The sequence below is a fragment of the Balaenoptera acutorostrata genome, chromosome 19, assembly GCF_949987535.1.
Source record: "Balaenoptera acutorostrata chromosome 19, mBalAcu1.1, whole genome shotgun sequence".
NCBI classification, from domain to species: Eukaryota; Metazoa; Chordata; class Mammalia; order Artiodactyla; family Balaenopteridae; genus Balaenoptera; species Balaenoptera acutorostrata.
The window spans coordinates 65509954-65537851 of NC_080082.1; the positions used below are offsets into that span (position 1 = coordinate 65509954).

Consider the following 27898-nt stretch of genomic DNA (forward strand, 5'->3'; position numbering starts at 1 on the left):
TGTACTTCCCAGCAACCCTCCGGGTGAAGCGGAACATTTCCCTGGAGGTTGGGGGGCACCGCCACTTGCCGGGGACGGGAGCGTTGTGAACTACATTACCCTGAAAGCACTGCGCCGCGCGTCAGCGGCACTGGACCAATGAAGACTCGGGAAGAGGCACTTCCGTCTGGAGGACGGCGTTTGGGCGGGCCTTCCGGCGTGGATCGCCAGCGACATTTTGTAAACTCGGATCTGGTCACTGGTGGTGAGGTTGAGGACGCTTGTCCAGCCCGAGATCAGGGAACCAGGAAGCTGCTGTGCCCGCTGCTCTGAGGCGGCTCTGAGGCGGGTCTGAGGCTCGGTGTGGGCGCCATCCGGCCTGACTCTATCGCGGGGCCGGGACGGGGGCCGCCGCGCCCGGGACCCACCTTCGCACACAGACTCCCTTGGCGGCGGCCGCGCTGATGGGTCTGATTCAGGTAAATGCGCCCTCAGGGCCCTCCCCCAACTCTTCTCATTCTGCACTGTTTCTGATCTTACCAATTTTTTCTTGCGCGTGTCCTATATTTATATTTATTCGTGCCCCCAAACCTTGGTTTTCCGGATTTTAAAATATGACCTGCGTGGAGAAAAATTGCACAGAACTTACACATGCAGTTGAATAAGCAGCTCTAAAATTAGTATCTGTTAAGCGCTGAGGTCAAAAAATGCGACCCCAGAAGCCGCCAGTGGGGTCCTTCAAAACAATTATACCCATCCCCCCAAAGTTAAGGTATTGTCTGTTGTTTAAAGTAAGCGTTTCCTTGCTTTTCTTGATAGTTTTGCCAGCTATGTGGAAAATATTTGACGGCTGCAGTTTAGTTTCGGTTGCTTGTTTTAAAACTTAATGAATGGAATCATATAAGTATTATGTGTTTTTCTTCATTTGCACAATATGGTGTGACTTTATCCATGTTTTTCATGCAGGGTATCCATTTTCCTTTTTGTGCAGTATTCTGTAGATATGAATACATGAGTAAAATGTCTGTACGTTTTCCTGTTGAAGGCCTTTTTTTGCCTATGGTTTTTTTGTTTGGGTTTTGTTTGGTTTTTTTTTTTTTTTTGGTTTGCTTTCTGTATCTATAAGCACTAGTACTGTAGCCATACTTGCGATGTGTTCTGGAGTATATAAAGCACACATCTGTCTAGTTTATATGTTAAAATTTTTATTGTATTTAAATTAACGTTTCCACTTACTCATCTTGTTTTGCTCCGTGTTAATAATTTTAACTTAGTTCTTTGAATGAAAATTATACTTAAGCTATTTCACAGTTATATTTTGACACACACTTATGCCTTACATAAACTTACTTTACAGTCCACACACACAGAGGGTTTTAGTGTTTTAAGAGATTGTGCTCTTCCACTAATATTTATTTTACTGTTAAATCATTTTCCTCTGGTGATCTTGTAAGAGAAAATGATTAAAATATTTTGTTAAAATACTTGTTTTAAGGGGGCTGAAAAGAATCATTGTAAGGATAAAAAGTCATAATGCTTCAAAACCCTAGCAGGATATTAAGAGCTCAAGAAGATATTTCCATGTCTCTATAATGAGGATGGAATAGAGGTCAGGTCCTATAGCTTGTTTCCTTTCTCTTAAATTTAAAGAGTCCAAAATGAGGTCCAGTTATCCCCAACTGCTGGAGGCCAAGCACTTTTACTGATTCTAGGAACAACCCCTTTATCAGATATTCATTTTGAATGCATAGTCAGAAAATGGTGGTTCTGTTCTCTTCCACAGGAGAGAAAAGCATGTAGGAAATTACAGATAATCTGTCTGAATATTTATGGAAAATTTAACACCAAAGAATATGGATAAGTATTAAAAGTACATACTCTTAAATTATACAGTGTTATAGTAATTTCAAATCGGAATTTAATCTATGGATTATGTAAGCTGGAATTTTATATAAAACAATAATTTTTTAATATAACCAGAGTAAAATTTGAAAAGGAAGTATAAGAACTCCTGGCCACCTGTTAGGGCCAGCTACAAGCTATGGGAAGAGAAAAATCTGTTATTGGCAAGGGACAAACAGAAAAAGGGAAACAAATGGAAGTGTCAGAAACAGACATGTACACAAAATGAGACTAAATTTTGATATTTATGGCTCAGGGCTTTAACAGTGCTATATGACCTGCCAACACCACTTCCTCACCAACACGATCCCTTATTCTTCTGGCTCACTGGGCTCCAGTCACACCATCCTCGTGGATGCTGCTCAAACACACCAGGCATGACTCTGATAGAGAGGATTTTCACCTGTTTGTCCCACTTCTGGAAAGCCTTTTCTCAAGTTATCCACGTGGCTTTATGGCACAACTCTATAACATTTTCTGCCCTCTTTTACATGCTTTATTTTTCCCTTGAGCATTTATCTTTGCCTTCAGTATTAAACGGTTCACTCATTAATCTTCTTTTTCAGCTATGTTGCTGATGGGAATTAAAGTTACATGGCCCTGCTCTTCCTACAGGTTCCACATTCAGCAGAACCACTTATGGACACTGCACTGGTGAGTGTCAGGTGTCCTGGAACTCTTTTGCTGCCACCCTTCCTGGCCTTGGTATCTCAAGACCTTAGAGAAACCCTAAGCCCAAGTTTCTAAGTCCAGGCCAGAGGTTATATGGACAGATACCCATTTTTGGCAGCCAGTGGACTGAGATGTGAAAGGTTGTCTTAGGTACAGGGGTTAGTATGTACAAATGCTTGGGGATGAGAGTGAGATGGGAGTGTTCTAGGACTTCTAGGTCTCTGTTAATGTCTGGTGAGGATGGAGAGCAAGGGGGTCGGAGTCAGGCCTAGAGTGGTACTTTGAGAAGTTGCACCTAGAATGGTACTCTCAGAAGTCTGTTCTGAGAGTGATAGCAGCCATGGTATATTTGAAACAGAGAAGAAAAGTGATCTTACTTAGGATTTAAAAGGCTACCCCTGGGTGCAGAGTGCAGAACAGACTGGGGGAGAGGAAGACAAGGAGATAATCAAGGAGGCTGTTGCAGTCATCCAGATAAGCATTGGTTGTGGCTGGACAGGGTGGGTGGATGTGGAGGTAGGAGAAACACTTGACTTCTGGATTTGCTTTTAAAGTAGGGGCTGACCAGGTTTTCTAAGGTGGAGGGGTCACAGATGACTCCAGTTTTTTCCCTTTGCATCTGGAAGTGTGGAAGTACCATCAAACTGAGATGCAGAAGTCAGTAGTAGGAATCCTTTTTAGTGAGAGTATTAGGATTTGGGTTTTGGCCATGTTGAGTCTCAGCTGTTTCAGTGACTCCCAAGTATAGGAGACAAGTGGACAGCTGAACATGCAGATCTAGAGTGCTAGGGGAGGCTTCAGGATGCATTAGGGGACAAGGGAGGAGAGGGGGGCTGTGGGTGTCACAAAGACATTCAAGGAACAGGACTGATCATCAGTGGCACAGAAGGGGGTGGTGAAAGTCCAGCAGGTGGCCCAGGTTTTCATGGGAGAGTGGCTGTGAAATTGATGCAAAGGGAAAGCAGAAATGGAAGTGAAGTGATAGCAAAGTCAGGCTGCTGTTATTTCTCCTCCTATGCACTCATCAGGCTTTTGTGGTGGAACTTGGGGAGTTTCTGTCAGATGAGTTTACCTTAGGTGTGTCAAGTGGGTGTGGATTTTAAATGGGTGTTATATGGACAAGGTTCTAATTGGTGAAGAGACATAGTGAGGAACACAGAAGTGGAACCAGACCAGGGGTATTTAGATCTGCATGTTTTGACCGAGGTTAAAGTCAGGAACAAGGCCTGGTGGGGAAGCCTTCAGAACAGGGCTGGGGAACCGCCAGTGGAGAGTTGGGGTACGGTGGGATCCTGTTGCATTGGCAGGCACTTTCTGATGCCGTGTGCAGAAGGGTATGTGAGGAGCCAGGAGACATGCCAATTTCGTGGGCCGGGTGGTGGTGATGGGGATCAGATGTATGAGGAGTTAGGCAGTGAGTAATATGCATGTGGGGAAGGTGTGTGACCAAGATGCCCCAGAGCCCTCATACCAGGAGTTTGAGAGGACGATGAGCCCAAGTTTGTTTGTGTCTAGGAGACGTGATCCTGGGGACTCTCAGGCTGTTGTCTCACAGGAGAGGAAGGGGGCCCAGAATACCAGGCCCACAGCTTAGATGGCATCTATCTGTCCACCTGCCTGTTGCTACTGAGAGTTGTACCTAGTGCTCAAGGAAGCACGAAGAGTTATTCGGTACCAGTGCCTTCTGAGTTAGGGAGCTGGGGAGGATGATGAACCCAGAGTGAGTATGGGTTAGGGGTACTTACAGGATCCTGGGGAGAGAGACTGCTTATGGAGACATCTGTCCCTGTCATCACAGGGCTCTGTGACCTTTGAGGACGTGGCTGTGTACTTTTCCCAGGAGGAATGGAGGCTTCTTGATGAGGCCCAGAGATTCCTGTACCGCGATGTCATGCTGGAGACCTTTGCACTTGTTGCATCATTGGGTAAGGCCCTCACACCTATCCCAGCATCCTGGGCAGGTCTCTGCCTTTCCCCTTTTTTCCAAAGGCAAGTCTGTTTTTTCACAGCTAGACAGTGGGCACATCTCTATTACTGCTTCCCTGTCATCTGTGCTGTCGGTGCTAAGGCCGAGTGTGTATATGACCTCCTTTCACAAGTAGCCCTAATGCCAAGTGCTCTGAAGTTTTTTCATTGAAGGTTTTCTGTGTCAAATGACTTGGAATTAGTCCAGCGGGTTTCATTAGTCTCAGCCACTCCCTGCTAAGTTGACTGTAGACCCATGCCACCTCTGTACTCCAGGTTCTGCCCTTTTCTGGCTGTCATTTCCTGGGGCCTGACTGTACCAGGAATTGCTCGGACCCGACATGGTCACTGTTTGTGGGGTCCACCTGGCTGTTGCTATGATATTCTTCTCAAAGATTCAATATGGGATACTGTTTTTCTTTCCTGAGATTGTTTTGGAATTGATTGCCCTTGTGGGCCAGTACTGACCGCTCACCTGTCCTGTCTTTCCCTTAGGACTTGCATTTTCTAGGTCCCATGTTGTCCAAGTGGAGCTGGGAGGAGAACCCTGGGTACATGACAGAGTGGACATGATTCCAGGCACAACATGAGGGGCTCAAAGTGAGCCTGGGTCTGGTGATTGGCATCAGGGGAAGGATGTGATATTATGGTTGGATTCAAGTCATATCAGGAACATGTCCTGTGCCCAGCACTGTTTTGGTGCCAAGGACAGTGACCGTGTACCTCATTTCTGTCTTTCCTACCCATTCTTGACACTTTACTCCTGTCGTATCTACTATGACTTCGAACCCAGGATTATCCCTCGCTTCTCTGTCTTCCACTCCACATTGGTCCTCTCCATCCTAACTCCTCTGTGCTTTTCAATATTGGCCTACACTTAACGTGTCATGAGTTCTGCACCTATCCTCAAAATAGTCCTTGAACACCAGCTACTCAGTGACAATCGGATTTTGCTGGGCCTGGACACAGCTTTCCATACAGCACACATGTGTCACCAGCAACCAAGGCCCTGGTGAAAACCGTTCCTGGAGGAGTGAGTGGTGGACCCCAGCTCCTCTGTGTGCTCGACCCCATCCTTGTGTCTTTTGCCTGGTGAGTCCTCCCTGTTCTGTGACGTAGAGAGGCCCAGTCCTGCACAGCTGCCCTTTCCTTACCTGCCCCCAGCTCCCTTGTCCTGAAAACAGTCCCATGGATTATTTCCTTGGTATGTCAGACACATATTTGATATTTGTGATGGGGCTGCCTCCTTCTACCAAAATCTACATGAAGTTCATCCATGTCTGTGCTTTCAGGTTGTTGGCATGGAGCAGAGGTCAAGGAGACACCTTCTGAGCAGAATGTTTTTGTAGAAGTGCCACGAATAAATACTTCAAAGACAAACCTGTCCACCCAGGAGGCCTATCCCTGGGAGAGGTGTAGCCCGGACTTAGAAGGTGGTTTGCATCCAGCTGAGGACCTCGGAACAAACCCTGGCCAGAAACTGTGTGGGTCAGGTGTGAAATTTCACCAGCACAGTGGAAAGAAACTCTTTAGAAGAGACGTGGGTAAGGCCTTTATGAACAGCCACACAGTCCATGCATCCAAGAAGTCTTCCACATGCCAGGAGGCTGGGAAGAATTTCCCTGGTAGCTCTAGCCATCTCCAGCACCAGGTCACTCCACAAAAGGACGCCGAATGTGTGGAAGCCTTTCACAATGAACAAAGGCACTATAAGTGCAGTGAATGTGGTAAAGCCTTCTGCCGCAAGTACAGGCTTGCTCAGCACCAGAGAGTCCACACTGGAGAGAGGCCTTATGAATGCAGTGAATGTGGGAAAACCTTCAGCTATAAACACATACTTATTCAGCACCAGAGAGTACACACTGGAGAAAGGCCTTATGAGTGCAGGGAATGTGGGAAAGCTTTTAGCAACAAACCCACACTTGTTCGGCACCAGCGAATTCACACTGGAGAAAGGCCTTATGAGTGTAATGAATGTGGGAAGTTCTTTAGCCAAAGCTCCAGCCTCAGTGAACATCAGAGAATTCACACTGGATCACGGCCTTATAAATGCAGTGAATGTGGAAAATTCTTTACGTCCAACTCCAACCTAATTAAACACCGGCGAGTTCACACAGGCACAAGGCCTTATGAGTGCAGTGAATGTGGGAAATTCTTTAACCAAAGTCCCAGCCTCATTAAACATCAGAGAATCCACACTGGTGAAAGGCCATATGAATGCAGTGAATGTGGGAAACTTTTTAGCCAAAGCTCTACTCTTATTAAGCACCAGAGAGTTCACACTGGAGCAAGGCCTTATAAATGCATTGAATGTGGGAAACTTTTTAGCCAAAGCTTTGGCCTCACTCAACACCAGAGAATTCACACTGGAGAAAGACCATATGAGTGCACTGAATGTGGAGAATTCTTTAGCCAAAGCGCCCAACTTACTCAACACCGAAAAGTTCACACTACAGAGAGGCCTCTTGAATGTAGCAAATGTGGAAAAGTCTTTAGTCAAAGGCCTGCTCTGACTCAGCATCAGAAACTTCACAGCCCAGACAGACCCTTTGAGTGCAGCAAATGTAGGAAAGCTTTCAGCCGAAGGTCTAACCTCATTCGTCACCAGAAAGTTCATACTGGAGAAAGGCCTTCAAATGAGATGACAGCAGCGAATGAGCTGTCTCCTTAGTTAATACATCATACTGAATAGACTCTGTGAGGGAGTCATCAACTGGAAGTTGAATGCCATACATCTGAACAGCCCTAGTGTGTAGATTGCCTGTGAGTACCAGGTTCATATGAAGCTTTTAAGGAGCTACACTCTACTTTCTAACCTGTGCAGGGCCCTTGCCAGACTAATGTCAAGTGTGAGTTTCTGTGGTAAAAATCATCTTACCTCTACCAAGTGGCGGTCGGCCCAGTGTGATCAGGGTAGGTAGACCTCTGTGCTCTCGCATCCTGTGGAGGGAAGCATGAGTAGCCTGAGCACTTGGGTGTTGTCATTCTCTTGTGTCTAACTGACTAGGCCATGGACTTAACCAGCTTTGACCAAGGTGACCCAGTCTGGGTTCTGCTGGTGGCTTACAGAGGTTTACCTTTTTCAGTGGCATTATTTCATGTCATACTCAGGATGGATTTTTCTAGCTCTATGTCACCTGTTTGGGAACTTTGTATACCTCAGTGGGGATAGTATCATGGCAGAGAATAGTTTTCATTGCAGTTTGTGTCTAATTTGCATTGTTGTCCAAGGCCTCCTGCAGGGTTTTGTGGGAATAATGTTGTGACCTGGATATCAGAATTTTTGGTGGGTCCTGACGTCACCCTGAGATGAGGACAGTTGTGAGAACCACCACTGTTTTTTGGAGCAGCATGAGTTGTTCTCTTTTTCACATAGGATGTCACATCATACCCCCAGTACTGTTCAAGAGAAGAAGTTCTCTAAGTCCAGCTGGAAAAGAGCCATGAGCCATAATGTCCACAACGTGGTAGGCTGGTGTTGCTGAGCGTTAGATTAGAGACATCAGGTGGGAACCATATTTGGTACAGAAACACTCAGGGAATTAATAGGGAGTGAGAGACAAGCAAACAAGTAGGGATGAGCCTTTTCTAAAGCTGCATCCAGTAAAGCAACTGAACTCCGATAAAAAGAAAAATTGCTGTAATTTGGGATCTTTAGGAAAATTAAAAAGTTGCATCCACAAACGTACAGGGATTATGGCCATTTAGGATAAAGTTTTTGCAGAAATCCTTAGGAGGTACAGAGCTGTTTCTCTTCTCTTGAGGTCCAAGTCAGTGTCAGACTGAATACTGTAAAGGTTTTAGGATCCCATAGCATCTCCAAATTGTTTATCTCAAGGCCGTTGCTGCACAGTGAAAAAAAAAAATGAAAGTGGGGAAATCATGTAGTCCTGGCATGTTTATTTATGACTCAGGAAGAGGTTCTGGATAACTCAAGTAGAAACACCTTTCATTGCTATAAAGACGGGTGTCTTTATTGCTACTGTGACAGAGTCCCTCCCATGAGACAAGAAGAGCTGATGGAGTTAATGTGTTGGTTTCCAGAGTTCTACTTTTCCAAAAAGGAGATTCAGATTTTTATGTGAAGCCAATTTTTATTAAAACTTAATCAAGCTACATAGTTGGTATGCACTGAACTGAATATACTTAAAATGTACAGCTTGGTAAGTTTTAGTATGTGTAAAATCACAGAACCATCATTATAATAACAAACATCCATCAGTTCCATATCTACCTTCTGACATCTCTCCATGGGCTCCCAGGCAACTACTGTTGACTTTCTTTCACATTCGATTAGTTAATGTTTCCTAGAGTTTTAGTATCATTGGAATCTTAATGTGTTTACTTTTGTATTTGCCTTTTTCTTTCATGGTGCATAATTATCTTAAGAATCATCCAAGTTGCTGATTGGAATAGTTCTGTTTTTTTTTTTTTTTTTCTTTTTGCCATGCTGCAAGGCTTGTGGGATCTTAGTTCCCCGACCGGGGACTGAACCCAGGCCCTGAGCGGTGAAAGCACTGAGTCCTAACCACTGGACCACTAGGGAATTCCCTAATAGTTTATTAATTCCTGAAAAATACACTGTTTGGATATACCACCCTTTGACTGTTTATCCATTCATCTGTTAAAGGATGGGGTTTTGTGGTGTGTTTCTGGTTTGGCTATCACAGATAAGCTTATTATGAACATGTACATAAAATCCTTTATATGAATATATGGTTTCATATTCTAAAGTGAATGACTGTACCGTTTTGCATTCCCATCAACGGTATGGGAGCATTCAAGTTCCCCTATATTCTTCACCTGTACTTGGCTGTTATATTAAATGTATTAAATATTAACCTGTTTTAAAAGTGTGTAGAGTTATCTTGCTGTGGTCTGATGGCATTTCCCTAATGGTTCATCATGCTGAACGTTTTTAATGTGTTCATTTGCCAGCTGTGTATCTCAGATGTTCACAGTAGTTATTTTCCAACTGGTAGTGAATGTTGGCTGATATTTCCCTTTTTATAATAACTAAGAAGACAATAAAAGAAATGTGTTAGAACTTGACTTTTCTGAAGTTACTTTGCTGGGTGGAATGTTTGTGATATTCCCACCGTACAGTCCTCATTAACTTATTCTCCATTACTTTTTTTTTTAAATTTTATTTATTTGTTTATTTATTTATGGCTGTGTTGGGTCTTCGTTTCTGTGCGAGGGCTTTCTCTAGTTGCGGCAAGTGGGGGCCACTCTTCATCGCGGTGTGTGGGCCTTTCATTATCGCGGCCTCTCTTGTTGGGGAGCACGGGCTCCAGACGCGCAGGCTCAGTAATTGTGGCTCACGGGCCTAGTTGCTCCGCGGCATGTGGGATCTTCCCAGACCAGGGCTTGAACCCATGTCCCCCGCATTGGCAGGCAGATTCTCAACCACTGCCGTCACCAGGGAAGCCCTACCTTTTCTTTTTAATTGAATTTTGGCTGGGTTGAGTCTTTGTCGGTGGGCGCGGGCTTTCTCTAGTTGGCGGCAAGCGGGGGCTGCTCTTCGTTGTGGTGCGCAGGCTTCTCATTGCGGTGGCTTCTCGCTGCGGAGCACAGGTTCTAGACACGCGGGCTTCAGTAGTTGTGGCTCATGGGCTCTAGAGCACAGGCTCAGTAGTTGTGGTGCATGGGCTTAGTTGCTCCGTGGCATGTGGCATCTTCCCGGACCAGAGCTTGAACCTGTGTCCCCTGCATTGGCATGCGGATTCTCAACCACTGCACCACCAGGGAAGCCCCGTTACTTTCTTAAGTCTAGACAAGTAATAAAACAATGAATCGACCCTTGGTTGTAGTGTTTGCCAATTTCCCTGGTACAAATACTCCAACTGTGGCAATTTCAAGCTGTAAACATGAGGTTGTTACCAAACCAGGTAGCATTTCCAGAGGTGCACAAGCCAAACGCTGAGACACCAAGGTTTGCGGGAGAGAAAAAATTCATTCACAGGGCAGCCAAGGGAGGAGACAGGAGAGCAAGCCTGAGATCCACCTCCCTGGAGTTGGGGGTCCTTGAGTTATTTATGGGATAAAGACACAGGGTGGTCTTAGGTGTGGGGAAAGGTGATAGGGTGTGAGAAAAGGTGAGGTGATCGGTGTGTGCGGGTGTATCTGCATTACATGCTTCTTCATGGGATGCGTGTTCAGAAATAGAGTCACTCTGCATGATCTAAGGGTGGAGTTTTTGGCCATCTGATGTCCAAAGGGCATTCATCGAACACTTGTGCAGGCCAAGTTTTACGGGTTGGTAATTACAATCAGTCTTAACTAGCTCAAAGTGTGTTAGAGCTGACTCTAAGTTCCTAAAAAACAACTGGGGGGACTTCCCTGGTGGCACAGTGGTTAAGAATCCGCCTGCCAATGCTGGGAACACGGGTTCAAGCCCTGGTCCGGGAGGATCCCACACGACGTGGAGCAACTAAGCCCGCGCGCCTAGAGCCCGTGCTCTGCAACAGAGAAGCCACTGCAATGAGAAGCCCGTGCACCACAACGATGAGTAGCCCCCGCTCGCCACAAGTAGAGAAAGCCTGCATGAAGCAACAAAGACCCAATGCAGCCAAAAAAAAAAAAAAAAAAAAAAAAAAAAACAACGGGGGCTCCCTTTACTATAGTGACCCATACATCAGAGGTGTTATTTACAGGGGTCGTTAGGGAGTCTTGTGATATTACTTAGGCCATGTGAAGCTTGGAGCGTATGCAACTAAAGAGAGAAAAAAATCAAAATGAGCTTAATCAGTGAAGGCAGTTTACAAGCAGAGGGTTGTTTTTTTTTTTTTTTTTGCGAAGGACAAGAAAAGCAGCAGAGGGGTTTTGACAAGCTGTTCCCTTATCTGTGGTTCTGTAAGACAAACTCAAGGATTTCTGTTACTCACCAGCTTCTGTTAACCCTATGGGGCATGGTTTCAAAGTCACCCAGTGTGGACTTGGGAAGATGTGAAGTAGCACACCATTATAGTCTGTTTCCATTATACAGATACCCATAAATAACATTGATAACATAGATTAGGGTAAAATGTAAAAGAATTCCGAAGGGACAAGTTTTGCGTATTTTCACTTCACCTGTGTAAAGGATGACATCACAGGCCTGAGTTGTCCAGTCTATTCATTCCAAAGAAATGTGTGGCACTTATTTGCCCAACTCCTGTGAGACAATCTCTAAGCTCTTGATACATTCACTAATAAGTGTCTTTATTTACCTGGTCCTTGGGTTGTGCTAGGCAGTTTATGCTAATACTGTGATTTATGGTTGGGGGGGCCTTAGGTCTCTGCATCAGTTTGACATTTGGAGAAGCTAGAGAGTAAGGTCAGCCACACAGGTGTCCCTGTGTGTGACAGATACTCCAAAAAAACCTGGATAACACCAAGGCTTGTGTGAGGTTCCCTGGTTAGCAATACTTCATGTGTGCTGTCACACATTGATGCTGTGAGACTTAAGCGAGGGTGCAACTGGAACCTGGCAATGTGGTCCCACTTGGACTCTGTCCTATTGCACCATCTTCCTTTGCTGCTTTTCATCTGTATCCTTTCACTGTAATAAACTGTAGCTACTGAGAGCTTAACTTTCTTTAACTTCCTTTCACCTATAACAGATATGTTTCTCTAGAACTTTTTTTTTTGGCTGCGTTGGGTCTTTGTTGCTACTCGCGGGCTTTCTCTGGTTGCAGCGAGCTACTCTTTGTTGCGGTGCACGGGCTTCTCGTTGCGGTGGCTTCTCTCGTTGTGGAGCACGGGCTGTAGGCGCGGGCTTCAGTCGTTGTGGCATGCGGGCTCAGTAGTTGTTGTTCACGGGCTCTAGAGCACAGGCTCAGTAGTTGGGGCGCACGGGCTTAGTTGCTCTACAGCATGTGGGATCTTCCCAGACCAGGGCTCGAACCCGTGTCCCCTGCATTGGCAGGCGGATTCTTAACCACTACGCCACCAGGGAAGCCCTCTAGAACTATTTTTCCCAATTTCATTGAGTAACTACATAATCACTGTTAATAACTTTTTGTAATATTCATTTCAAGTATTTTTCAGAGATAATTTCAACTCCCTGTGCATTCACTGTTGCTACAATTTCAGGTGACTTAATAAATCAGTTCCCATCAAGGAGATGGGATCATGGAATCCCAAACCTTTGTCTCCCGAGTAGGATGCCCCCTTTGTACCCAGGCTTTGAAGGTTAGAAGGTCACAAGCTATCTTGGCAGGAAATGACGTGATAATTCGCTCTCCTTTACGGATAGGTTTCAATCCTTAAACATGCCTGTTTCTGAAAGTCTGCCGATTCCTGAATTCCAGACTTCCCAAAAGCTCATATGAGACCTGCTCTGGCTTTTTTTGGGGTGACTTCCTGACAATTAGAACTCTCCCTACAGGCAGGCAAACAGGAAGTTCCCTTTTTTTGTTGTTGTATCAGATACCAAGTTCAATTCACTGTTAGTTCACAAGTTTGCAAACCTTTCAATGGTTCAACCTGTTAAAACTTAGTTATGAGTTTGGACTTGTGACAAACTGATACACACGTGAGATTGAAAAGGCAATATTTTCTATTCTTGCTGAACTTGCTGTTATCTATATTTTGTATATACTGAAAGAAAAATGCAAAATGCAAATGTAAATTTTGTGATGAATTTCCTGAAGAGTGGATATTCACTAAATGTGGTAAAAGTCCTCTCCGAGGTCTTTGTATGATATGCAGTTGTTCATTCAAAATTGAAAATGATGGACGGATTACTAACAGTTAAGCATGAGAGATGTATGATTTCCTCAACTAGTGTCAAAGCAAGTGAAAAAATAATTTTTAAGACAAATTCAGATTAAGAAGGTAAAATAGTAATAGGAGAAGTTGTAAGGAGCTTCCACACTGAGTATCATCAGTCCTCCAGCTCACACTACTGTTGAGCCTGTGTCTCACTAATCAACGTTCAGTGGACAAAAGGAACAAGATAAACTGGATGTATCCACTGTAGAAGCTATGTTACAACCTATTATGTTTATTGTGGAAGTCCCACTGAGATACTGTCTGCACTGCCTGTCACCGCAGACCCCAGCCTTCCACCAGGTGCAGTACCCACAGATGTCCCTTGTGCCTTGCTGCTCAAGGGCAACTTGAGTCCGTGAAGACGTGGTAAGTCAGCAGTAGGTCTAAACTCTGCTCTGTGTTGAGTTTCGTGGCTTTTCGTTCTCAGTTTGACACCTGGATTTTGTTGTTAGTTCCCTGTTGTTTGAGATACTTGCTGGATCAGGCCATTCCTTTTCATACCTTTTTTGATGTCCTTTGAGTTATGTTTTTTGTTTTTTGGGTTTTTTTCCTGGGTTGTCTGGACCACACAGGGAAGTCCCGTGTGCCTGTGTTTCTGAATAGCATAACTATCCTAAGGATGATTTGGGCCTTCAGTGGCCACTCTGGGAGACACTTGATTTGAACAAAAGGGTTAATTTGAAAGACACCTTTGAAAATAAAGGAAATAAGAGTTCTCAGGCCCAATGGATAGTGTTTTTTCTTAGTATGCAGAGGACTCCAAATTAAATTCTGAAATAAAAGTTACATCACTAAAAGATTCTTTGGCCAAAACTAATGAGCAAGTCGACAAACTTCAGCAGGAACAAAGTAGACTCATTCCCCTGTAAATCCACCCTCTCCTTGTCCTGCAGTAGTCTCCCACATCCAGCGCTCCCACCCCCTTATCCTTTTGATCTCTCTCCTTAGCACCTCTCCCTCTACTCTTTCCCTTGCTCAGACCCCCTACTGTAACCGATCAAAAGCCAAACTGACATTGAGTGTTTGTAGCAAAGTAAGAGTTTGTTGCAGGGCACCAATCAAGGGAGTGGGAGACAAGTCTGACACCCACTGCAATTGTTTCTTTGAGTTGGGGGGTTTTAGAGGAGAGGAACAAAGAAACTGGGGTTAATCGTCTTGTGACGTTTCTTAATCATAGTTTCAGTAATAAGGATGCCTATGGTTTACGAGTCTCTGGTCTGGTGGTCCATGACCAGGAAAAATCGATTGTATAGTAATTTAATCATTAAAACAAAAGTATTTTTAAACTATAGGAGATTTTCAGACCGACTAGAAAAAATTCCTAATTTCAACAGTTGGAAGTCACAGAGGTACTGATGTTAAGAGCAGCTGTTTCATGTCATTTTACCAATGGTGTTAAACGTGAAGGTGGAGACCTAATTCAAAAATAGAACTTGGAAATAATTAGCCCCGGGACATCCCTGGTGGTCCAGTGGTAAAGAATCTGTCTTATAATGCAGGGGATGCGGCTTCTATCCCTGGTCAGGGAACTAAGATCCCACATGCCCTGGGGCAACTAAGCCTGCGCGCCAAAACTACTGAGCCCGCACGCCTCAACGAAGATCCCGCGCGTGCCGCAACTGAAGACCTGACACAGCCAACAATAAATAAAATAAATAAATAATAAAATTTTAGAAAAAGAATAATTAGCCCCTTTTGAACTACAAAACCTGGCAGCTCATATTTACAAGACAGGATCTGAAGAAAACGTGTGTCCCTGCAGATCAGCAGGGGCTACGGGGCCCACGTCCCAACCAACCACCTATTGAAAAGGACACTTGTAAATACTGTAAATAGAAGAGAAACTGGAAAAAAGAGTCTCCCATCTTATGAAGAAAAACCAAGTTATTTCAAATAACTCACAGATTTTCCCCATTTCAACAGTAACACTTGGACCATTGACTGAAAAATCACAAGCATTCTTCCTGCTCTGTGATACCATCCCTGTAAATTTACTAGAAAGAGACTTACTAAACTACACACTGCTAATTATCCTCTGGGTAAAAGGAGAAATTACAAGAGAAATTTTAAAAACATAAATATTTTGAACCAGATGAAGATAAAAATGCTACATATAAAAATTAATGTGGGAACTTCCCTGGTGGCACAGTGGTTAAGACTCCGTGCCCCCAATGCAGAGAGCCCAGGTTCGATCCCTGGTCAGGGAACTAGATCCCACATGCATGCCGCAACTAAGAGTTCACATGCCACAACTAAGGAGCCTGCCTGCCGCAACTAAGACCCGGTGCAACCAAATAAATACATTAATTAAATATTTTTTTAAAAACCCCAAATCTACAAACCCATTGTCATTCATCTATATAGATGTAAAATACATTAACAAAATATCAGAAAACTGCCTTGCCAACATACACAAAGGATTATACAACATGATCTGGGGGATTTGTCCCAGGAAATGCAAGGTTGGCTTAACATTTGAATATCAATTAATGGAATAAACCATATAATAAAAGACAATAAGACCCCCCCACAGCCACACGATTATTATCTCAATAAATGGAAAAAACTGGAATGGAGAGTGTAGAAATAGATCCACACAAATACATTCAAGTGGTCTTTGAAAAGGGAACAAAGGAAAAGGAATGGAGATAGAAGTCTTTTCAACAAATGGGCTTTAAAAAGTGATCCAGGGACTTCCCTGGTGGTCCAGTGGTTAAGACTCCACGTTCCCAGGGACTTCCCTGGTGGCGCAGTGGTTAAGAATCCGCCTGCCAATGCAGGGGACACGGGGTCGAGCCCTGGTCCGAGAAGATCCCACATGCCACGGTGCAACTAAGCCCGTGCGCCATAACTACTGAGCCTGCGCTCTAGAGCCTGTGAGTCATAACTACTGAGCCCGTGTGCCACAGCTACTGAAGCCAGTGCGCCTAGAGCCTGTGCTCCACAACAAGAGAAACCACCACAATGAGAAGCCCCCACACCGCAATGAAGAGTAGCCCCCGTTCGCCACAACTAGAGAAAGCCTGCACGCAGCAATGAAGACCCAACACAGACAAAAATATAAATAAATAAATAAATAAATAAATTTATTAAAAAAAAAAAAAAAGACTCCATGCTCCCAATGCAGCGGTCCCAGTAGGGGAACTAAGATCCCACATACCGCAATTGAGCCTGCGCACTGCAACTAGAGAAGCCTGCACGCCACAGTGAAGACCCAGCGAGCCAAAATAAAATTAATTAAACAAAAAAAATGCTAAGAGATAGTAAAATCGGTAATAAATTATGTATTCTGTTTATAAAACAAATAAACAAACAATAAAAAAGTGATCCAGGGAATTCCCTGGTGGTCCAGTGGTTAGGGCTCCCTGTTTCCACTGCAGGGGGCATGGGTTTGATATCTGGTAGGGGAAATAAGATCCCGCAAACTGTGCAGCACAGCCAAAAAAAAAAAGTGATCCAGACACACATCTTATACCTTTTACAAATATTTTCTCAAAACTATAAAACACCTCGAAGATAACACAGGAGATGATGTAAGTTACCTTGGGTTTGGCATTCACTTTTTAGATACAACACCACAAACACAATCCATGAAAGGAAAACTTAGTAATCTGGACTTGACTAAAATTTAAAATTTCTGCTCTGCAAAAGACACTGTTAAAAGAATATGAAGAGGGACTTCCCTGGTGGTCCAGTGATAAAGAATCTGCCTTCCGATGCAGGGGACATGGGTTTGATCCCTGGTCAGGGAACTAAGATCCCACATGCTGCGGGGCAACTAAGCCTGCACGCCACAACAACTGAGCTCACGCACTTCAACAAGAGAGCCCCCGTGCTTCAAACTACAGAGCCCACGCACCCTGGAGCCCACATGCCACAACTAGACAGAGAAAACCCACACGTCACAACTAGAGAGAAGCCCATGCACCACAGCGAAGAACCTGTGCACCGCCAGAAAAGATTCCACGTGCCGCAACTAAGACCTGATGCAGCCAAAAAAAAAAAAAAAAAAAAAAAAAAAAGCTAGCCATCAAAGACTTATTTAAAAAAAAAGAATATGAAGACATTCATCATATATCATTAGGGAATTGCAAATGAAAGCAACAACAATATACTATTACTACACACCTATGTGAATGGCAAAAATCCAAAACACTGACAACATCAAATGCTGACGAGGATATGGAGCAACAGGAACACTCACCCACTGCTGGTGGGAGTGCAGAATGAGAGCCACTTTGGAAGAGTGTTTCTTACAAAACTAAACATACTCTTACTATATGACCCAGTAAATCATGCTCCTTGGCTTGAACCCAAACGAATTGAAAACTTATACCCACACAAAACCTACACACAATGCATAATGCAGGTTTATTGATAAGTGCTAAAACTTGGAAGCAATCAAGATGTCCCTCAGTCAGTGAATGGATAAACAAACTGGTATAGCCATACAATGGAATGTTATTCAGTAATAACTTATACACGAATCTTCATAGGAGCTTTATTTGTAACAGTCAAAAATTGGAAACCCAAACATCCACTAACAGGTGAATAGATAAAAAACAAATGTGGTATATCTATACAATGGAATAATTCTCAACAATACAAACAATTGATACATGCAACAAGATGGATTAATCTCAAAATAGTTAGTGAAAAATGCCAGAGTCCCACTCCCCAGAAAGTATATACCATATGATTCTGTTTATATGAAATTCTAGAAAGTGCTTGCTATTACTTGTGAATTGTGAGAAAGGGGGTTAGAAAGGACTGGAAGGAAAGGATTATAAAGGGACACAAGGAATATTTAGGTTGTGTGGGATATCTCCATTATCTTGATTGTGTGGTCTCATCAGTATATACACACATGGTGAAACATAACACGCTTTACACTTTACATATATTCATTTTATTTCATGTCACAATACCTCAATAAAGATGTTAAGAACTAAATGTTCCCCATAAAAATCCATATTTACCATTCCTCTTGGAAAGTCACATCTGGCAACTGTTCTGGTTCTACCATATCCCTCTCCCCACAATTTAGGGAGATAAGCCCTGCCTCAATATCAGCAAAAACTGGAGAGCAATGAAGTCCACATCAACTACTGTCACTAGGAATGTTGGCTGGGTCAGAGAAGCCCGATCCCTGGATCTCCCTTTTGTCAGTGCTGGGGTTCCTACCTGTGCCTGTGATGGCCATAACATCAACAGCCGAGGGACGTACAGAAATCTGCAAACCTTTATTTACTGTGACAGTGCGCTGGCCACAGGAGACTCAGATGTCTGAAGATCCTTAGAATTTCTGTACCGTTCATGCCATACAGCCAAAATCACATGGACATTCACAGATGCCTCCGTTAGAATAGGCACACATCCTCTCACTAGCTACAGTCATCCCCACTCCATTATCTCAGTGTTTCTGTACTAACTATGATTCCCATGTTGCCCTAAAAGACTAAAGCCTTCCAAGTCAATGATACTTGCCTATGGGATTCTGGACATCAGGGACTGGCTCCTGTACAGGTCCAGGAGACAGAAATCCCTCAAAAGTGCTGGGGAATATGGGACATTCCCTAGAAACAAAGGACCCAATTCATGTTGCTTCCACAAGCACTGGAGATTTCCACACCAACTGTGCCCTCCTCAGAATGAACTCTGGGCTCACAGGAAATCCTGACTTCTAGGCCACAGGATTAGGTGCACAAAGCTCTTCAGTCTTTTCTAGCAAGCCTTGGGCAACAATGCAAACTAGGCGAAACTAGACTGAGAGGTGTTCTCTGCCATCCTACTGTTCCTTCTGAGGCACATAAAGTTGGTGCCAACAAAAGGTGTTCCTCCCTTCAGGCTGGCGAAACCCAATTTATTCTCAATCCATTAGACACAGTGAACTGACCTCCCAAGAGTAAGAACTGCCACAGCAGGCCTTTATCACTGCACAAACCAGAGTAGCATGGGGCAGGGAGTTCCAAAGTTGGGTGACTTGAAAGCAGGATAAATAAGTCACAGCTATCATGTTACAGTCAACATTGTCAAGGAAGAAGGGAAATCTTGTCTGGTAATCACCAGCAGATTCCAGTTCAGATCCTTTCAGCCAGAGATAGATCATGGTCACTCAGAACCCCGTCATGGGGAAGGAAATGAGGATCTTCAATACACTCAGAACATTCACGATCCCCTCAAGGGATCAGGAGAGACAGCACAGGGGTCCACCTTTCCTGAGCATATTGGAGTAACTGACAGACACCGTGTAAACTTAACAGCAATGAGATGTCTTCCACCACAGGCACTGGCAGTGATATAACTGACAAGAGCCCTGGACAGTTGAGGAAGTGCAATGCACCTCATGAGAGCTTCTCACCTACGTGGTACTTGTCGGGAATCTCCCCGGGGTGGATGTACGATTGTACAAGGTTGACCTGCTGGCTCCCTCACAAAGGGCACTCACAGAGCTCTTCTCTGGTGTGAGTCCTCATACCTTGAACAAGGATACAGCACATTTTCTGCATTCATAAGGCCTTTCTCTAGTGTGAACTTTCTGGCTGCTAAACAAGTGTAACAGATGCAGCTAAAGGGCCACCAAAGATGTAGCATTCATGAGGCCCTTCGCCAGTGTGAACTTTCTGGTGCCGAAAAAGATGGGAGCTTCTGCTATAGGCTTTCCCACATTCACTGCACACGTAAGGCTTCTCTCCAGTGTGAACCCTCTGGTGAAGGATGAGGCTAGAATTGCGGCTAAAGAATTTCCCACATTCACTGCACTCATAAGGCCTCACTCCAGTGTGTACTTTCTTGTGCTGAACAAGGTGGGAGCTACTAATGTAGGCTTTCCCACATTCACTACACACATAAGGCCTTGCTCCACTGTGAACCCTCTGGTGTAAAGTGAGGCTGGAGTTGTGGCTAAAGCATTTCCCACATTCACTGCACTCATAAGGCTTTGCTCCAGTGTGAATTCTCTGATGCACAATGAGGTTGTAGCTATGGCTAAAGAATTTTCCACATTCGCTGCACTCATAAGGCCTTTCTCCGGTGTGGATTTTCTGGTGCTGTACAAGCGTGTCTTTACGGCTGAAGGCCTTTCCACACTCGCTGCACTCATAAGGCCTTGCTCCAGTGTGAATTATCTGGTGCTGAACAAGTGTGTCTTTGCAGCCAAAAGCCTTCCCACATTTGCCACACACATAAGACCTTGCTCCTGTGTGGACTCTCCTATGTTTAATGAGGCTGGAGTTATGGCTAAAGAATTTTCCACATTCTATGCACTCGTAAGGCCTTGCCCCAGTGTGAATTCTCCAGTGCTCAATAAGGTGAGAGCTTTGGCTAAAGAATTTCCCACATTCACTGCACTCATAAGGCCTTTCTCCAGTGTGAATTCTCTGGTGCTGCACAAGGTGGGAGCTTCTGCTGTAGGCTTTTCCACATTCACTGCAGTCATAAGACCTTTCTCCAGTGTGAACTCTCTGGTGCTGAACAAGTGTGTTTTTGCGGCTAAAAGCTTTTCCACATTCGCTGCACTCATAAGGCCTTTCTCCGGTGTGAATTCTCTGGTGCTGAACAAGGTGGGAGCTTCTGCTGTAAGCTTTTCCACATTCACTACATGTATACTGTCGTTTTCCAGTGTGAAATTTCTGGTGGGTTTTTAGGTGAGACAGGTGAATGAAGGCCTTTCCACACTCCTTACACACATGTGATATTTCTCCACTATGAATTTTATTGTGATGAATAAGAGCCGATTTCTCCTTGGACAGATTTCCACATGGTAGGCACCTAAAAGCTCGCAATTCAGCCTGAGTTATCTGGTTGTCAAGGAGAGTGAAGGTGTTCAGGAAGGCTTTTCCATTGTCACTGCAATTGAGAAGCATCAGTTCATCATGGTCTCCCTGGTGTCGCCCGAGTCTGGAGCTTTGTGGAAAAGGCTCCACGAACTCAGCCCTTCTGCATGGACTCATTCCACTGTGAGTACTTCGGTGCTGGAAGAGGCCAGAGCTATCCGGCAAGTCCATCCCTTCCTCCCTGCAAGTAAAAGGTCTCCCTAACATGTGGACAGCACAGCTCTTCACAAGTGAGGCCCCATCATCATCCCTTCTGACGGGATTCTTCCCACTATATTGCTTCTGATGCTGATAAAAGTTTTCACTGAACAGGAATCCTCGCCCACAGGGGTCACATGTGTACCGTTTCTGTGCAGGGCATGATCCCTGGTGTTCAGCCAGGTGCAAAATGTCTTTCAAGAGTGGGTCACATATCTCACATGGGTGGGCTTTCTGGATAAATGGACATGACTCAGGAGTCCTGATCTCTGACACTCCTACAAAAATGCTCTGCTCAGAAGGGGACTCCTCATTGTCTGATTCACACCAACAACCTGAAAGCAAAGAAATGCTAGTGAAGGACATGTTGACTTTGGTGGGAAGCAGCAACTCCATCACATATGTATGTGTGACACACCAATGAATGAGTCCACTGGCTTTTGGCAGGATGAGGGAGCCAGGATCAGGGTGAGGAAGGGCCCATTTTAGTCCTGGGCCTCTAAACATCACAGTACGGAGGAACTCTAACGCTTGGTTAAGACACAATGATGGTGGACAGTACCAGAAGTAGTGGCGAGGTCTCCAACTTACTCCTCTACAAAAGGGTTTCAGCATGGCCTCAGCTGCTGGTGTCAGGTGACCTCTGTGCAGAAGGCTGTGTCCAAGCCCAGGAAAATCTGATTGCAAGTAACTAGCTGGTTCTTAAAGACTACATATGGATATGTGCACAACTCATGACACATTACAGTAGCCAATGTTGCAGAGCACTGCAGACGGAGAAGAGGAGAATGAGTGAGAGACATGGAGGCCAGAGAGGTGGGGAAACAGCCAAGGGATGGAAGACAGAAGAGAAACGTCAAGTGCCAAGAATGGGGAAGGAAAGGAAGAAGTGAGGTACTGCTATGTGCCTTGGCAAGAAAACACTGGTGAACACAAAGCAGGTTGACGGTACGATGTGAACCCAGCCCTAAGATGGCTCTCTTTCAGCTCCCATGCGGCAGGGCCAGGCCCTCTCTGGCCTCTCTCACTGTGGCTGGAGTCAGGGCTCCCTGTCAGGCACCCGGGGCTTCCCGCCCCTCTCCACCTGGGCAACTACATGGGATCCGGAAGATGGAAGTTGTAAAAAAAAAAAAAAATAGGGGAAACTAACACAACATTATGAATCAACTATACTCCAAGAAAAAACAAAACAAACCAGAGCAGATGAGGGGCCTAGATAGACCCATCCCACAAAAAAAAGAACAAAACAAAACAAAACAAAAAAACCCGAAGGATGATTTGGCGGAACATCCCTGTGCCTTCCACAAGCAGTGACCATGTCAGTACCTACAATTCCTGGCATAGTCATGCCCCAGGAAATCTCAGCCAGAGGATGGGGGCAGAACATGGACACAGAAGCATCATGGATCTGGAAGTGCCCAAGCCAGGCAGAATCTGTGAAGCAGACTGAAAGAGCCCTGAACTCCTAACCCGATCCTGAAAGGCTTCGGGCATAGGTGTCGGGACTGCTCAGCAAGGGAGGGGACACCACACACGGCCCAGCCTTGGCACCCAAAGCACCTACTCTGGGAACCAAAGAAGGGAAGGAGAAGATTCACTGATCTGGCTGGACTGAAAGAGCTGCCCCAAAGGAAGTGGGGAAAAAGCAAACCCCAAGGACACTGGAGCGGGCATGAGGGCCTGTGGAAGGCAGCTTCTCCGATGGCCCCCAAGAATGCCTACCTCCCAGTATTCCCGCCCCTGTGTAGGCCGCTTCCCTTGACCGTAGGGTGGACTGATTGACCCATTTCTAAGGAACAGAATAGGGCAAAAATTACGGGATCATTTTCTCCAGATCAGGGTAGAAAAAGACCAGCCATCATCCTGAACATTCTCTCTTGCGCACTTGCTCAGAGAAGGCACCTTCCACGTTACGAGGTGCACTACAGAAAGGCCACCATGACAAGGAACCGAGGGAGGCCTCTGACCAACAGCCAGTGAGGAACTAACGCTCACAGTTCAACAAGCTGCAAGAAACTACATCTTGGAAACACAAAACATGAGTGAGTTTGTAAGTGGATTCTTCCTGAGAATCGCCTTCAGATGAGAACACAGGTTTGGCTGACAGCTTGACTGAAACCTCATGAGAGACCCTGAGCCAAAAGCACCCAGGTAAGCTGTGACGAGAAAGGTTCCTGTTACACTAAAAGTTACATAACGCATTTTAATTGTTTTAAGTCACTAACTTTTGGAGTAATTTGCCATGTACCAATAGATTACTGAAACAGGGACTTACCCAGAGAGGCCACAAGTGCAAAGTTCTCCAGCATCACGTCACGGTACAGGAGTCTCTGAGATTCCTCAAGGAGCTCCCACTCCTCCCGGGAGAAGTACACAAATGCATCCTCGAAGGTCACACAGCCCTGCCACGAAGGGGACAGTTGAGCTCACAGACAACAGGACTCCCCAGTCTACCCATTAACCTACCCACCCCCTGGTCCCTATCCTCCCCAGCTGCCCAATTCAGAGGCGAAACTAGGCCTTAATACCACTATTGCCTGCTCTCTCCTGTCCCTCTGATCGCTGTGTGCAGCCCAGAACAGAACCAGGCAACTGAGCAGATATATTAATATATTATGTAAGCTATGGGTCTTGTATGAGGGGCACCAAACACTCTCCTGCTGGCATCCTCCAGAACATGCCACCCAGACACAACTTTGAGGCCATCAGTCCACACTCCTCCCAACATGTACGTCACTCTGAACCACACCTTTGTCATATCGGGACCACACCCCATTAACACTGACAACCTTCTGATCCACACCATATGCACCTCCAAGGCAACCCCCACTCCTGAAGCCACTCTGCATACAGTATCCAGGAAGTACTCATATGTCTTTATGACAGGTATCACTGCCACCCAGGTGCCTAAGGACTCCCAACTCAACCTTACCTCCAAGCATTTACACATGCTGTTCCTGGGTCTAATACACCCTTCCAGTCCTCATCCTATTGGCTGCCAGAAGCAGGAACCTCTTCATATAACTCTCGATCTAGATTTAGGATGCTGGGTTAGAAAGGACCCCTCCTTTAAAGCACCCAGACTCAAGTGCAGGGGGGAGGGACAGGTGAAGAGTCCCAGAATCTCACTATGTCTCATCAGAAAATCTCCAACGACCCTAGTTTAAAAACATATACAAAATCCATACACCTCTCTAACCCCCACTGCCACCACTCTGGTCCACCCGCCAACAACACTCACCTGGACTATTGCTGTAGACTCCATCCTGGTCTCCCTGCCCACCCTCAGGCTTCCCCAATCTTTCCACTCTGCTACAAGAGGAAGCCTGTTAACACCGATGTCAGATCACCTCCATTCTCTGTTACAAACCTTCCATAGCTCCCGCCACCATCAGAAAAGAGGCCCAGCTCCTCAGGCTGCCATTCCAGGCCTGATCCCTGACTGCCTGCTCTCTATTCTCACCAAACATAACAGAGACCTGCGGTTTCCTGAACACTCCTAATTCATTCTCACCTCCAAGTGTTTGTACCAGTTGGCTCCTGGGCCTTGGAAACCATTTCACGCCTCATCCCATCAACACTGGGAATGGGAACCTCGCCACATATCCACCGTCAAGGACCGCCCTTCACCGCCTTTATACTCAAGAGAAGGGAGCGATGAAGGCGAAGTGCTGAAAGCCCTAGAACACACCATCCCCTACACCTGAAGCGGTGACGGCTTGAGGGACCCTCCACTCACCTGAGCCCGGTCCATAAGCGCCACGGCCGCCATGGGATCCTCTGAGAAGAATCGGGTCGAGAAGCTGGCGACTGGAGCGGGCTCTGCGGGAGCAGCCGAACCCCCACCCCACACTGAGCGGAGTGGCCTCGGGACAACTGTCGCACTCCGAGCCCCAGGCTCCCCCTTGTAATAAGGCGCTCAGGCTCAGGGTGCCGCCTCCGGAAGCGGACAAGGACGGAGGGCGGGTGCGAAGGCCTCGGGAAGAGCGCAGCCCCGACTGACACCTCCGCGCAAGGCGGCCCGTCCCACGACAGGAACCATGGATTCTAACAACGACGCGGAGAGAGGTCCTATCCTTTCTACTGTCCTTCCCTGTTCGCTTCCGAAGAGCCACATGGAAGGCGGACCCCAGCCAAGCCTCCCAGCCAACCTCCACAGCCACTCTAGACAGCCCTGGCGCAAGCAGAAGACGTCACGGCCGCGACGCCGGAAGTCCCGCCCCTGCCGGCAAGGGCGGGAGGAAACGCCCATTTTCCGGGCTGTCATTGGCGCAGCGCAGATGCGCCGGGCACAGACTTCTGGGTAAAGGAGTTTGTGTCCTCCATCCAACCAGGTAACGGGACCCTTTCTGGCTCTCCCCGACAGCGGTGCAGAGGCAGGTGGAGGGAGAAAGGTCGGGGAGGAATTTGGTCGCGGAGGGCCAGAGCTCCTCTTAAAGGCGACGCGTCCAGATTTCCGTGGTCACCTGTGATAACGCCGCGTCCTCCACCGTCTCCAGCAGGTGGAGCATTCTTTCATCCTGGGAGAACTGCTTCACCTCTCGAGTTTTGGGGACTGAGATTTAAACTGAACAATGAATATCCCTCTCTCGTGCAGTCTTCGTTTAAAAACATGAAATGTTCTAATTCGTTCATACCCAAATTGGGTCAGCATCACTGTGAACTTACTAAAAATGCAAGTTCTCGGATCCAACCTACACCTTCTGACACAAACCACCGCGGGTGGAGCTTTCATTAAAAGTCATGACCACTTCCCTCCCCCAAAGTTCAACTAAAATGGGAAAATACTACAGCCTACCTCATGGGAAGTGAAATGAAAAGTGCTTACCACAAGACCTGGTGCTAAATACACACAAGCTATTATTGTTATTCATCATCTCCACAAGGTTCTCACACATACAGCTATAGGAGGATATCAGAGGCTCCTCTTTGCAGAATCATTGATCATGTTTTTTAAAATATAAAATACAATCACTCCCTGAGTCAGCAAGTAGCATTATAGGCAATGGTTAAAATTTTTGCATAAAGCACACCTGTATACCTTTAGTTTCTTTTTTTTTTTTTTTTTAACTTTAGCTGCAGGAAGTTTTCATAAACTACAGGTAACTCTATTGTCAAAGTGATACATTTTTACAGGACATATTATTCAAAACGTAGAACTATCAAGACTAATTGTCCTTAGGCTTAAGTGGACAGTGGAATTAATATAGTTTCATATCATGGTTTATTTCATAAGATGACGCCATAATTCATATCTAATTCACAAGAACAAAGACTCAAACTCCTCCTGCCTTCCCGTTGAACTCTGAGAGCAGGGAAATCCAGGTATAAATGCATGATCATGAGATGGCCCAACCTGATATCTAGTGCCTCAGGGTCACCAGGCATGGTCCTCCTCCTCATGAAGACATTATCTTCCCATCACCTGGACCTGCAGCTCCCAAAGGAGCAATCAATAACTCCTGGGGAGGTGTGAAAACTGGAACCAGTGAGGCCCAAAGAGGCAACCACAAGAAGGAGCATAAATGAGAAGATAAATCAAAGAAATATTTTACACGATCACTCCTGCCCATTTCAGTTGGCCAAAATTCATTTGCATGGTCCCAAATTAAGTAAGGGAAGCTGGGACATGCCTGTCCTCTTCGGTGTCCAGAAGGAGGAAACAGTATTGGTGAACACCTAGTGACTTTCTAGCACAATCCATTGATTTGATCACCAGATGCCCACTTTATTATTCATTCTCTACATTCTACACTCTTTTTATTTATTTATTTATTTATATTTTGTGTGTGTGTGTTTGTTGTTTTTACATTCTACACTTTTATACCCTCACTGACGTGATATCCAAAACTCTATCCATTCACTGACTGCATTGCAAAGTTAGTATCTCTACGTGATGTCTTCTGCAACATACATATACCTCCACTCACACTCAGTATAAAGTTATGTGTCAGGGACACAGTGGAAGGACATAATGAAACCGTTGGAAGAAATAACCGCCATCAGGTTTCTATACGCAACAAATGCATCCTTGAAGAAAGCAAGTAAAATATGACTATTTGAGACCAAAGGTGAGAAATTTAATGAAAAAAACAGCCAAAACGAATACTTTAAAAACTATGTTTAAGGTTGGAAGAAAGTGATCCCAGGCGAGTGGTCTGCGATGATAAAAGGAATGAGAATCTGGGAGAGGGGTGCATTTGTGTATGAATACAACCACTCATTATCTGTATAAAACATTAATATTTCCTTTTTGGAGACAGAATGATGGAATTACCTTGCATATCCTCAATAGCACATAAGCTGAGATGAGCAAATTAATGTTTAAATCTCTTATATTTTCCAGAGAAAGATCAAAGATGTTAATAATGCTACACTCCGTGTTAAATAAGTACATTGTCATTTTTCAGCTTAAACACTAATAAACAGAATCAGAATATATACCGTGCAAATCTGAAGAAGGAAAAATTGAAATGTAAAGAAATATTTAATAGAAACTTTAAAAAAAGAAGTGTATAGATCAACTGAGGCAAAGAAAAGCACACCCACAGAAGATGATTTAAACACAACTATATCAGCTATCACATGAA

At 45.2% G+C, this 27898-nt stretch overlaps 2 protein-coding genes across 7 annotated transcripts; one reads left to right on the top strand and one right to left on the bottom strand.

Moving 5' to 3' along the window:
• The first annotated feature begins 203 nt into the window (after positions 1 to 203).
• LOC103013043 (zinc finger protein OZF-like) lies at positions 204 to 9570 on the top strand. 6 transcript variants are annotated; one of them, XM_007175437.2, is made up of 4 exons: positions 204 to 458; positions 2448 to 2535; positions 4352 to 4478; positions 5811 to 9570. In XM_007175437.2, the coding sequence occupies exons 2-4, from the start codon at positions 2476 to 2478 to the stop codon at positions 7187 to 7189; spliced, it is 1566 nt and encodes a 521-aa protein (XP_007175499.2). In that variant the 5' UTR covers positions 204 to 458; positions 2448 to 2475; the 3' UTR covers positions 7190 to 9570. The 6 variants fall into 6 exon arrangements, 2 of the variants coding, with proteins under 2 accessions (XP_007175499.2, XP_007175500.2); XM_007175438.2 differs by having other exon boundaries at positions 2497 to 2535; XR_009006008.1 differs by lacking the exon at positions 204 to 458 and having other exon boundaries at positions 2513 to 2535; positions 4352 to 5610; positions 5811 to 5949.
• An 8190-nt stretch (positions 9571 to 17760) lies between these two features.
• On the bottom strand, positions 17761 to 25481 carry LOC103013709 (zinc finger protein 304-like). Its single transcript, XM_007175440.2, has 3 exons — positions 25048 to 25481; positions 23584 to 23710; positions 17761 to 21643 (listed from the first exon to the last, which is right to left on the bottom strand). Exons 1-3 carry the CDS (start codon positions 25078 to 25080, stop codon positions 19821 to 19823), a joined length of 1983 nt encoding a protein of 660 aa, XP_007175502.1. The 5' UTR covers positions 25081 to 25481; the 3' UTR covers positions 17761 to 19820.
• Positions 25482 to 27898: the final 2417 nt, after the last annotated feature.